Below are 12,873 nucleotides of genomic sequence, written 5' to 3' on the forward strand. Positions count from 1 at the left end.
TGTAAATTCACAGCTAAAGTCTACCTGCCACTCAACAAGACCCTATTGCTGCTTTCTCTCACTGTGGGGTGCTAACCATCATATTAGCCAAAGCAATGGAACTGGGGAGAAAAATCTTATTGAGCTAGGCCAGATCACAAAAATAGTGCTCAAAAATAGTGATAATGACACCCAGGACTGGGTTGAAGGTTGTTTTCACTCCGTTTACCACCAAAGCAGCCATCAAGCGGTACAAAGGATGTGCACTAGCATGTCACCCTAGTTCCTGACCGGGGTACCTATAAGGCTAGGTGGTCAATGCAGCAGCCCTGTTGGTAAAACCTGTCAGTGGGCACTGGGCCCACTGCCTATTTCACCACTGGCTTAGGGCAAGGCCACATCAGCATCCCAGAACCTACCTATCAGCATATAATGCAATTCTGATACTGCCAGTTTCTTTCTCCAGGGTTCTTTCTTCAAGAGTAATTAGGCTTGCAACAGGCCTGGCTATCACCAACCACACAAAAGAACACATGCCAAAATTATTTTGGGAATTATCTGTCCCAATGCTCCTCTTCATTACAGTATAATTACAGTATAAAATTGAAAGTTGGCCTATATTAATCATACCCTTGAAGCAGTTCATTATGCATTAAGTTCTATAAAGTTTTACTTAAATGTTTCTAAATGCAATCTGAATAACTAATTGTGATTTACAAATTCAGAATTGGGACTTCAAATGAAGTTTGTACATAATAAAAATAAAAGACAAAAATTTCAATACCTTGTAGAATAAGATATTTGATACTAGAAAATATTTATAAAACATAATACACTAGAATTGTCTGCATTTTACACTGGATCATAATGTGTATGTTATAATGTAATATTTCTTTATCAATTCAAAATTAGAAAAGGAGTGATAAGAAAAATCCATTTTAGATAGAGGCAGCCAAACTATTGCAATAACTACTACTCTATGCCCTTATGTATCTTACGATTTTAACTATTAACACTGAGGCCACCAGATTTGGATTCAAATTCTGATTCTGTAACTCACTTCTCTGTACCACTGGGCAACTTACTCATCTTTTGGGATCTTAATTTCATCATCTGTAAGATGGGAATACCAACTACTGTCATTGGACTGGTGTAAGAATTAAATAATACACAAAACGTCTAGGACAGCAAACACAGAATAGACTCAGTAAGTTTTCCCAAACTTCGGTTCTACAGGCTTCTGGTATTCCTTAAAGCTCTATTCATTATGCACACAGACTTAAGCCCTATAAAGTGGCATAAATGTACTATGTCTATTAATGTAAATTATATAGAGGTGTATAAATATAACTCTACTACATCATACATTTACCTATCTGAAGACAGTTATGTGATGATAGATTCACATTTTGTAATATTAAATTTTTGCTTGCTTTAGAATTTTGTAGGGTTTATATAAACAAGGCAAAAGTGGCACTGGATAACCTGTATACCTTTAAAAAAAAACAAGCTCTCCCAGAAACTTCACGTCGGTATCTTCATTTTCTTCTCATATTTCCTTACAGCAAGCAAGCAGAGGCAGTTGAAACCAACTGCTGCTCTTTCTTTTCAAAACAGGCAGAGTGTATAACATCCAATTAGCTGGAAGACTTAGATGTAGGCCAGTCTCCTAAGTCTTGTCTTCTCTTTTTCTTTTTTGCTCTCATCCACTAACATTATTAAGTACAGGATTGAAAGAGTATGTGTTTGGAAGAGAGAAGAAGGGGGTGTCATTACGCTTTGCTTAAGTGACAAGATAGGTGTTTACAGACTGATATGAATACCAGCGCTGTGGCTTCTGCTTGTTTAAAAAGAAACAAAAGCACCAGCTGATTGTGTTGCCTCCTCACATTTTCTTTGAGTTACTCACTACTGAAGTGGAGGTCTGATGTATATCCTAAGAATGAAGAAGTAATAGAAGTGAGTAGAGAATAGGTAGAAAGCACTGAATAGATGAAGGAATATCAATTTTATAAAATTTTTCTATATATTCAATGTCAGAAAAACTATATAGTATAAATTTTAAGTGATATTTGTGGTATTTTAACAGATGAACTAATAAAAACAAATTTTAATATGAAATAACACAGAATACAATCTAATTTTATTTAATGTATTCCTATAATCATTTTACATCTGTATTTAAATAACTGAGGGAAGGAGAGCTGATGCTATCTAGACTTAGATACATATGTACAGATCTGCACTCTTGGGATACGAAATCTTCTCAATCCTCATAAATCATACTTTTTTCCTGATAAATTTAGAGAATACAGTCACATTCTACCAGTCTCTTGAGGTAAACTGAAGAAAACTGTAGACTACTTAATGATTCCCTGCCACTCAGGTCATGTTAACATAAAACATTTCAAAAGCATCACAAGGGATATATCTTCACAAATCATCACATAACTAACATGCCTAGCAAGTTAATATAATTTCTTGGGTTTTATCCTATTTTTCCTCCCCAATTCCATTTAATAATTAAGTATGCAATATTTCTTCTTAAAGTTAAACTTAATCAGAAAAATTTGAAGTGAGGCATTACACTGCTCAGCAGTTCATCGGATTTTATGGTACACAGGCCAATAAAACAGTAAATGCACTAGTAAAGGGGCAGAGGACAACCTTACATCCACTTAAATGGTGGGGCATTTCACCATAGGCCAATGAAAACATGGGCTACCATCATTTTTAAACCAGTGTTCAGGGATAGTCTTCTCATTTTACAAATAAAGAACCTGGGCATTCGAGAGATAATGTCACTTAACCTAGATCACTAAGCTTATCAACAGTCAGAACTAGAATCAAAGTCTTCTTTTCACCATACCAGGTCACCTGTTAAACTCTAGCTAGGCGTTTGCCCAAAATCAGGAATACTATATTAAACAGAAACTCTCACACTTGAATAGTTTTGGCTTCCATAGTTTAGAAAAAGGTATGTACGCTGATCTATCACTAAAAAAAAAGGTTGTAGGCCTGTAAAAAAAAAAAAAACTGTTGCCACTGAGTCTATTCCAACTCATAGTGACCCTATAGGACAGAGAAGAACTGCTCCATAGAGTTTCCAAGGAGCATCTGGTGGATTCAAACTGCCAACCTTCTGGTTTTCAGATACACCTCTTAACCACTATGCCACCATCTTAAAAATAAGTTCTATATAGAAAATTCCCATTTATTCATATTATTCCAGGTCAAAGAAAAAGATGGAAAGTTTCCCAATTCATTTTGTCAAACTGTCATAACTATAGCCCAAGCCTGATAAAATAGAATGAAAAAGAAAACTATAATTAGATACCACTAAAGAAAATGTTGTTGTTAGGTGTCATCGAGTCGGTTCCAATTCATAGCGACCCTACTGGATAGAGTAGAACTGCCCTATACGGTTTCCAAGGAGTGACTGGTGGATTCGAACTGCCTATCTGTTGGTTAGCAGCGGTAGCTCTTAACCACTGTGCCACCAGGGCTCCTACTAAAGAAAGTAGATATAAAAAATTAAAAGTGTAAACCCCTACATAGCACTTAATATCTGTCAGGCACTGCTGTAGACACTTTATATTTAATCCTCACAACAATCCTTTAAAATATGTACTATTATTATCAAAATTTTATAGAAGGCAAGTTGAAGCAGAGAGAACTAAGAAATTTCCTCAAGGTCACACAATCAGTAAGTAGTAGAGCTAAAATTCAAACCCTGGTAATCTGCTTCCAAAATATTAAGGAATCAAACCCAGCTGTGTATTAAAAACACGTAATGATAAAAGTAGAGATTATCCCAGCAATACAAAGACTGTTTAACATGTCAATATATTACTGAATAAAACAAGACAAAAAGTACACTAATAGAAGCTTTAAAGATACACATTTTTGATAAAATATTTTTTTTTTATTGTTGTGCTTTAAGTGAAAGTTTACAATCCAAGTTAGTCTCTCATACAAAAATTTATACATATATTGTTTTGTGAGCCTAGTGGCTCTCCCTATACTGTGACAACACACCCTTCCTTTCCACCCCGGATTTCCCATGTCCATTCAACCAGCTCCTGACCCTCTCTGCCTTCTCATCTCGCCTCTGATCAGGAGCTGCCCATTTAGCCTCAGGTATCTACTTGAGCTAAGAAGCATACTCTTCACGAGTATCATTTTATGTCCCCTAGTCCAGTCTAATGATAAAATATTCTTAATCAAATAACCATGATAAAGACTATCAGAAAGCAACAATAAACATTATATAAATATAGAATCCTATAATTCTATATTCTAAATTCTATAAATACAGAAGTTCCTCATGGAAGCTGCCGGTTTAGTTCATAACTAAAGTCCCAGTGCCTAGATCAGTCTCTGGTACATAATACACAACCAAACCTGTTGCCATCAAGTCGATTCCAACTCATAGCAACCCTACAGGACAGAGGAGAACTGCCCTATAGGGTTTCCAAGTAGCAGCTGGTGGATTTGAACTGATGACCTTTTGGTTAGCAGCCGAGTTCTTAACCACTGTGCCACCAGGGTACATAATATGTACTCAAATATTTGCTGTATTAACATAAAAAAAGTTAAACATTAAAGCATTCTCACTATATTAGTCTGGTATGCCTGATGTGACTCTATTCTCACATTATTTATGAAGTTCTACCTAGTGCAGTAACACTATAAATACTGGAAAAGACAGAAAAAGTATATTAATTCCAGATTATATGACTGTATGATTAGAAAATCCAGTAGACCTCAGTAAAAACTATTAGAACAAACATAAGAATTTAATAAGGTGAGTAGATATAAGATAAATATACAAAAAAAAAAAAAATCACATTCTCCTTTAAAGTAAAAAGAACCAGTTAAAATTTAATGGAAAACAGTGACTATAATACAAAATAAATTTAACCAGAAAGATATAAGACCTCTATTAAGAAAACTATAACATTTTCTTGTAAATAAAACAAGACTTAATGTGAACTTATTACTAAGTTTTGTTAGAAAGCAAAATGAATTATAATGAATGTAATGGTATATTTTTGAGAAACTTGACAAACTGCTGAAATATATATTTTAGAAGAATAAATATGCAAGGTTTTACAAAAATATGTCTAAAAAGGATAAACAGTGAGGGGAGACTTTTCCTAGCAGATAGTAAAACATACTACAAAATTGCCATGATGATGATGATCATACTATTAACTAGTATTAGCTGCTAACATTTATTGAGTTTCTATGTTCCAGCCACTGTGTGAGCAGTTAATACATAATTTAATTCTCACAATGACCCTATGAGACTTGTATTTTTATTATCCCTATTTTAGATGTGAGGAAACTGAGATTCTGAGAGATTAAGTACCTTGAGCAAGGTAACAGTCAAGACTGGCAAGGGTCCACTACAGTGGGAAAGTAATTGGTATACCATTTTGGAAAAGTAATTGGGTCACCTTTATTCATTCATTTAACACATACTATTGAATAGCTAACTTTTACCAAGTACTATTCTAGATACTGGGAACACAGAAACGAAAAAGATAAAAAAGGCTCCCACCATCAAGAAAGACAACGAGCAAGAAAACGAATTAAATAAGATGATTTTAGAGATTGGTGAGCATGTTAACAAGGAAGTAAAACTGGGTGATGTGAAAGAAACAAACTAGAAGAGGAGTTACTTTTTCTCAGTGTCCAAGAAGTCATCTCTGGAAGCGAAATTTAAATTGAATGCTGAGCTGAGAAGAGCACAGCCATGCAATGAGCTGAAGAATATTCCAGGCAGGCAGAAGAGCAAGTGCAAAAAGCTCTGAGTTGGGACCAGGTCAGAATGTTCAAGGAATACAAAGAAGACCAACATGCCTGGAGCAGAGAAGTGAGCATATGACAGAAAGTGGATGTTTATTACAGGATCCCCACATATGACCTACTTAAAAAAAAAAGGGGGAGGATACCCTTCAGCCCAGCAATACCACCTCTAAGACTAGCATGTACATGTAAAGCTATACGCAGAAGAATGTTATTGTTAGGTACTCTGTAAAAGGAAAACGACTGGAAAAACCTCAATGTTGATCATTTGGGCAATGGTCGAATACCTTATGGTATAACATGTAAAACGGCACACCACATAGCCATAGAAGAGTCAGGTACTATATGTACTGAGTTGGAAAGATGTAGAGATACATCTCTATCCTAGAGATACTATGTGGGAAAAAAAGCAGGTAGACCAATATACATATATGCTATGAGTACATTTTTCTATAATGAGATTCCCTGCACTATAATATCAGGAATTTTAACCCCTAAGTCTGATCCTAGATAAATTCCACTTTGCTTCCTCCCCACCCATGTCAATGTCTTCTTGCACACTATCCTCCTGTCTCTAATTCAGTCTCTGCCAGCATTTCAGCTCACAACCCATTGTTTGCTTCTTTACCTAGGTACATGAACAGCATCCCAAAATTTTAAGAGGATAGAGAAGAAGAACACCTCCTTATAATTTAAAAAGACAAACGTAATAGACTCTTAATAACTTGGAAATGACTGAATCAGCTCTAATAATTTTGGAGTATCCATAAACTTAAACCTGTTTAAAAATTAGAAATCACATTACAATGAGCAAGTAAAGGCAACCAGATTTTCAGTAAAGTAGCAAAGATATAAATGATGAGTTACACATGGGGTTGCCACGAGTCAGAATGGACTCCACAGCAACTAACAACAATTCTTACCTCTACTTTTGTGCGATAGAGAACAAGTCTTTTAAGGCCGCATAATTTGGCAATGTGGTTGAAAGCTTGAGGTGGCAGTCTGTCACAAGATGAGAGATTTAATTCCTGTAGATTTGGACACATCTCAGAAATAACCTCCAAGCAAGTTTCATTAAGGAAGTGGCTGCAAGATAATTCAAGGCGGACTAATTCAGATCCACAAACCTTCAAGAACCTGTAAAAACAATGTTCTGTGTGAATTTTATAAAATTAAAAGACATTTTCTTAAGGACTTTGGAATTATATTAATTCTAAGAAGATATTCTTAGAAAAATGGATTTCAATTAAGGAACATGTAAAACTTGCTTAGCCTAAATTCTCATTCATTGCATACTGAAATATACATGGTTAAGCTAAAATAAATCAACCTGAGGAGATAAGTAAAGTCACATCACTTAAAAAGTCAGCTAACACTAAATGGAAAATTTAGCAGAGGGTGTATTTCTCCCACTTACTTATAACTCACATCTGAGTTGGTAAAGCCATAAACAAAACAAAACAAAAATCTATAAGCTCTTGGAAGATATTCTCCCCCTTAGCAATACCCATACAAAAATAAAAAAAAAAAAACCCACTGCCATCGAGTCAATTTCCGACTCATAGCAACCCTATAAACCAGAGTAGGGCTGCCCCATAGGGTTTCTAAGAAACAGCTGGTGGATTCGAACTGTCAACCTGTTTTGGTTAACAGCCATAGCTCTTAACTACTGCACCACCAGGGCTCCAACACCCATCCAGTACTGGTTAATATATTTTGAACAATACACACAAAGTGACTGCTTTAAATTAAATGACCCCAAAACAAATCAGACCAGAGTTCCCTAACTCAGAAAATTCATGGGTTGGCTTAATTGTACCGTTGTGATATGTTCCCTGTGTTACTATTTAGCAGTTAGACTGCTTGATGTTATAATCCAAGGTGTAGGACACAAAACTTCTTATCAGAGTAGGAGTCACAGTTATTTATTTTAGTTATATTACAGGTTGGGGTTAAGAGACATTTCTGTCCATAATCATCACCTGAAAAACAATATAAAAGTAAATGTGAGTCTAATAATAGAGTAAGGAGCCCTGGTGGTGCAGTGGTTAAGCAGTCGGCTGCTAACTGGAAGGTCAGTGGTTTGAACCCACTAGCCATTCTGCAGGAGAAAACACCTGGTGATCTGCTCCCATGAAGATTACAGCCAAGGAAACCCTATGGGGGCAGTTCTACTTTGTCATATAGGGTCACTATGAGTTGGAATCGACTCAATGGCACACAACAACAATAACAGTATTTGAGTCCATAAAACTTCATTAACTGAACAAATTGAACCCTTAAACAGTGCACCAATTATTTCTCTCTAGATCTCTTGACATTTTCTTGCCTGTCAGTATCACATAGGTAATAGACTTCAAAGTGCCACATCTTTTTCCTAAATGGTTTAATGAGCTTATAAGAACAAATACACAATAAAATTGACTAATTAGATCACTTTTATTTCAAGAAAGTAAGTAACAATGGATTATAAGTCAAAGATGAATTTTTTGCTTTGTTCCACTACTTCCTTGCATGTGACCTTAGGAAAGGCAGTTACCCAAGTCTCAGCATTTCCTCAGCTGTGAAAGGCAAACTTGAAGAATGTAACACCACTCACAAACCACCTCGTGGTTTTAAACATCAAATACGACGAAAGCAGCTTGTAAAGGTTAAAGCATTTCACAAACATTAAAATAAAAGTTACATCTTGGCCATCTCATTTTCATACAAGAAGAAGAAATTCAGTTGCTACATATTGTATTTTAAATACTGTGAACAACCTAGTAGCCACAACATCTTATTTACACTGAACATTCATTCATCCTGAACCAACTGCAATCTGTGTTCTGCTCTCCCTAAATTCACTGTTTCCTTTTAAATGCCAAACTCAATGGCCTCTCTTTTTAGTCCTTGTATTACCTGACTTAGTCTTAATCTGGAAGCTCCACTAAAACTTGTTCAACATCCTAGCAACACACAAGGCTCCACTGACAGATGAGCAGTGGCTGTGCTTGAGGTACACTGGCTGGGAATCAAACCCGGGTCTCCTGCATGGAAGGTGAGAATTCCACAACCGAACCATCACTTCCTCCTAGACAGAATGTTAGAAAGTGAAAAGTGTCAAGGAGAGGGAAAAAAAAAGCAGGGAAGGGGAATAGGAAGTATCAAGGGTAGACAGGGTGGTCAGAGATGCCTCACTGAGAAAGTGAGTAAACACCTGAATAAAGGAAGTGAGGGAAGCAGACAGCTAGAGGAAGAGCACTCCAGGAGGGCAAGCACAATGGCTCTGGGACTGGCTAACAGGTAAAGCGAGGAACAGTAAGGAGGAGGCACGAAGTGAGAGGGAGATGAGGAGTAGATGGGGGGCAGAGGGACAGCTCACTTAGTGTGTATCACTATAAAGACTTTGGCTTTTATTTTGAGGAAGACAGGATTCCCAATCACCAGAGGGTTTTGAGCAGAGGAGTGACCTGACCTCGCCTGAGTTTCAACAGGATCACTCTGGTTCCTGTTTGAAAAACAGACTGAACAGGGAACAGAGACCATCAGGGACCAATAGGGAATCAGTACAGTAATCAGGGATGAAAGGATGGAGTACTGGGTCCAGGTGGTGCAGTGGATGTGGTGGTAAGTACTCAGATTCTGGATCTATTTCAGAGGTTGTTGTTGCCATTTAGTTGATTCCAACACATGGCAACCCCATGTGTTACAGAGTAGAACTGTCCCAAGCGTTTTCTTGGTTGTAATCTTTACGGAAACAGATTGCTGGGCCTTTTCTTCCGCAGTACCACTGGGTGGGTGCAAATTGCCAACCTTTAGGTTAGCAGTCAAGCTCAAACCGTTTGTGCTGCTTAGGTAGCCAAGTATATAATAAATTACGACATGCCTGAGTTTGGCAATTCTATATACTAAATTGTACTACAGCATCACTTATTTTCCAACCATTATTTTCCTTTTAACCTCAATATTCTTATTAATTTTTTTATACTGGGTTTTAAAAGCTGCCTCAAATCCTTTGGTGTCTTAAATAGATTGTTAGTATTCAGCAGTATTTAGCACAATGTCAGGCACATAACAAACGTGATAAGACTTTGTTGAAGGAATCTTACAATTATGAAAATTCACCTAGTGCATTTAATTTTCCTCTATTACTGAAACTACTAAGTTCTAGTGGCTTGGGGATTTTTTTGCCTAATAGGGGCAACTATTTCCAAGAAATAAGATGAAATTCATATTTTTACCTAAATTCGAGTATATACAGTAGTTGTAAGGGTTCTTCATTATTCATAAGCTAGCAATCTAGGATTTCATAGTATTAAAGGATACCCTATTTTTGTTTGATACATCTAAAATAATTGGCAGATTATAAAAGATAAATGAATATATTAACTCTCTTATGATTAAAATCTTCAGGCACTTATCATGTTAAGGCCTTCATTATGTGACGAAGGACTTTGTGTTACTTTTTTTTTTCTTTTGGATATTTGAGCTTAGAATGCCTTGATATCTCTTTTCTCTTTGCTCTCATCACTGAACTTTTCCCCTCCAAAGAATTATAGAGTGATATCAAGTCAATTATCAGAAAGTCAACTATTACCAGGCAGTAAAAAACTTGCCAGGCTGATTTAACCAATGGTAGAATCTGAAAGCACAATAAACACTAAGATCATGCCAATACTACCTTTCTCACTCTTTTTCTCGAAGATTCCTACAGTGCATATTTCTACCCTGAACAGATTATTTGGTCAATATCCCCATACTGTCTTCCTAAACATCTCCATCCCACAGAGGCAGAAGTAGCAGCAAACTCCATTAGCTGGACTCAACTCTTTGTTACTTTTTTTAAATTCTCTTAATATAAGCTTTTGAAAAATGAATAATTACATATATGTTTTTGTCTCTGTCATCTTTTTATTCATCTCAACTGTGATATCCATCACTTAAAAGGAGAACAACAGCTTCTTCATTTCCTTTAACCTATTCATTCCATGTGAATTCTCATAAAGTATTTCTTGATATCGAGAGTATTCTGAGAAGACCTACATTCACATAAACATTCCCAAACTAGGTCTCCTGCTATGAAAAAAGGAGCCTCTGGAGAGAGAAATAAATTGTTTATTCCTATGAGGTGAATTAACTTGTCCAGAGTAATACAAGTACATAAGAAACAATTTACTAAATGGTAACTTGCACCCTAAAATAATTAACATCACATGAATGAACGATTTAATCTGAGTTTACTCATTACAAAAAAAAGCACTAATCCTCATAACCTGCCTGAAGTATAAAGGTAAGGAGAGAATTAAGTATAACATCCATGCTTCTGATTTCTAATCTTATGTTTTGTTAGCTGACCCTCACTGAGTTTTACAAAAATATATTTAAGATAATTTTAATCCCAAATAATTTACAGCATCATTTAATATATCTGATACAACATAAAGCCATTAAAAACAAAACTTCCTGCTTAGTTGTGTATGGTACTATCTAGCAATGGTAGAAAGAAGGGGAAAGAAAGTCTTAAAATTATCTCTACTGTCTAGGAGTTGATGGACTAAAAAGACAACTGTATAAAACAAAGGCAGACAACTGAACACACACATCTATGAACGGGCAATAAGCTCTTTAGATCATAAAACTCAAGCTCTGTGTCAAAACATCTATTAAACTTCTTGCATCTAGAATACCCAAGAATGTTTTCTGAAGGAATGAATATATACTACTTACAACAAGTAGAGATGTTAGGGGTGAAAACCCATTTATAACTGAGGTGGAGATCAAGGTGATTAGTTTGTGCAACTATTTGAAAAAAATGGTAGTGGAAAATGAACCTAAGGCTTTTGAACATCAGAATGATGTCATATCATTAAGCCTCAAAGCACAAACAGGCAGGGAGGCAAAGGGATATCCAAAACTTTAGGGGACCACATTAGAAAAGGAAAGTGGAATTATATAGACATGATTTTAATGAGTAATGATATGCTTGAGCAGTACTCGAAGTTTCAAATGACAAATCTGCAGATAGAACAGGATTTTAATAACTGATTAAAAGTTTGAAGTTCTCATTATTCCAATTTAACCTATTTCCTTGGTATGCTGAATACTACAGATTCCTAAAAAAAAAAAAAAAAAAAACCTTTAAAATCCAGTTAAACAGTTTTAACATGTGGGGGATAAAGTTTTTAGGCAACAAAATAAACTATATCAAACTTTTTCCCAGAGACTTGCTAAAAAAGCAGCTCCTCATCATTGGTCTCTAGTTTAAAAATGTACTTCTTTTCTTTAAAGTATAAATAAGTCTTCTTCACAGTAATGAGCATAAATAGACCATACTTATTCATAGATTATTCATTAATAATCAAGTTATGAATATTTATTGTTTATTCTGGGAATGCTGCCTACAAGCCATAATGACTATCAATTCAGCAGTCATGTCAAGGGGGCCAACAGCAATCAGGAGGCAAAACTCCAATACTCCCCTCCGCAAAAAAAGAGTCTCTCTTCCTGTTATTTAAACTTTTTCTTTTCTTAATGCAAACAGTGACTATGCTTAAAAGAATGCTATCAAGATTTATGGCTTTATTGGCTGAAATACTACAGTAAAATATGGAGAACATAAATTAATGTATACACTTTTGTGATTATTCAAACAGCCCCACAGCAACTAACCTGGGTGAATTGATAATGCAAGCAAAACTGCTGGTGAGAAAGTAGACTGAAGCTCTAACCTTGCAAAGGATCTTATCCATTATCAGTCTAAAATTTAAAACATAGCATTGCTAAGTTTTCTTCTCACAACTGTGCTGCTTCTTATACACCAGAATGAGCCATATAGAGTTTTAAAACATTGAGTTAATAGTACATTTACATTTTACTCATTGTATCATGGTCATCTACATCAATTTACCAAAGAAGCTGGACTTCAGCATACACTCCCGATGTTTTCTTTAATGTCTATACTCGATTAGTTGCCATTCTGTTATTTTATTTATATAAATATATAAAGGATATGTTTATGTATTTATCTTTATTTTGTCTGTAGCCTGGAGGCAGGAACTATATTATATATCACATATACCTCTTTACATGGTCAGCAAC

The 12,873-nt window shown here is 35.6% G+C and overlaps 1 protein-coding gene across 4 annotated transcripts in view; it reads right to left on the reverse strand.

Moving 5' to 3' along the window:
- The window catches only part of FBXL4 (F-box and leucine rich repeat protein 4), a 93,566-nt gene that overhangs the window by 43,639 nt on the left and 37,054 nt on the right, over positions 1-12,873 (reverse strand). For 3 of the 4 annotated variants that reach the window (XM_023727576.1, XM_023727577.1, XM_004372410.1), the window contains exon 6: positions 6,717-6,930. In XM_023727576.1, coding sequence (XP_023583344.1) covers positions 6,717-6,930 — 214 coding nt within the window. The remainder of the gene's footprint in view (positions 1-6,716; positions 6,931-12,873) is intronic. The other variant, XM_023727575.1, reaches the window with a different exon arrangement.

Source organism: Trichechus manatus, unplaced genomic scaffold (assembly GCF_000243295.1).
Source record: "Trichechus manatus latirostris isolate Lorelei unplaced genomic scaffold, TriManLat1.0 scaffold00017, whole genome shotgun sequence".
Taxonomy (NCBI): Eukaryota; Metazoa; Chordata; class Mammalia; order Sirenia; family Trichechidae; genus Trichechus; species Trichechus manatus.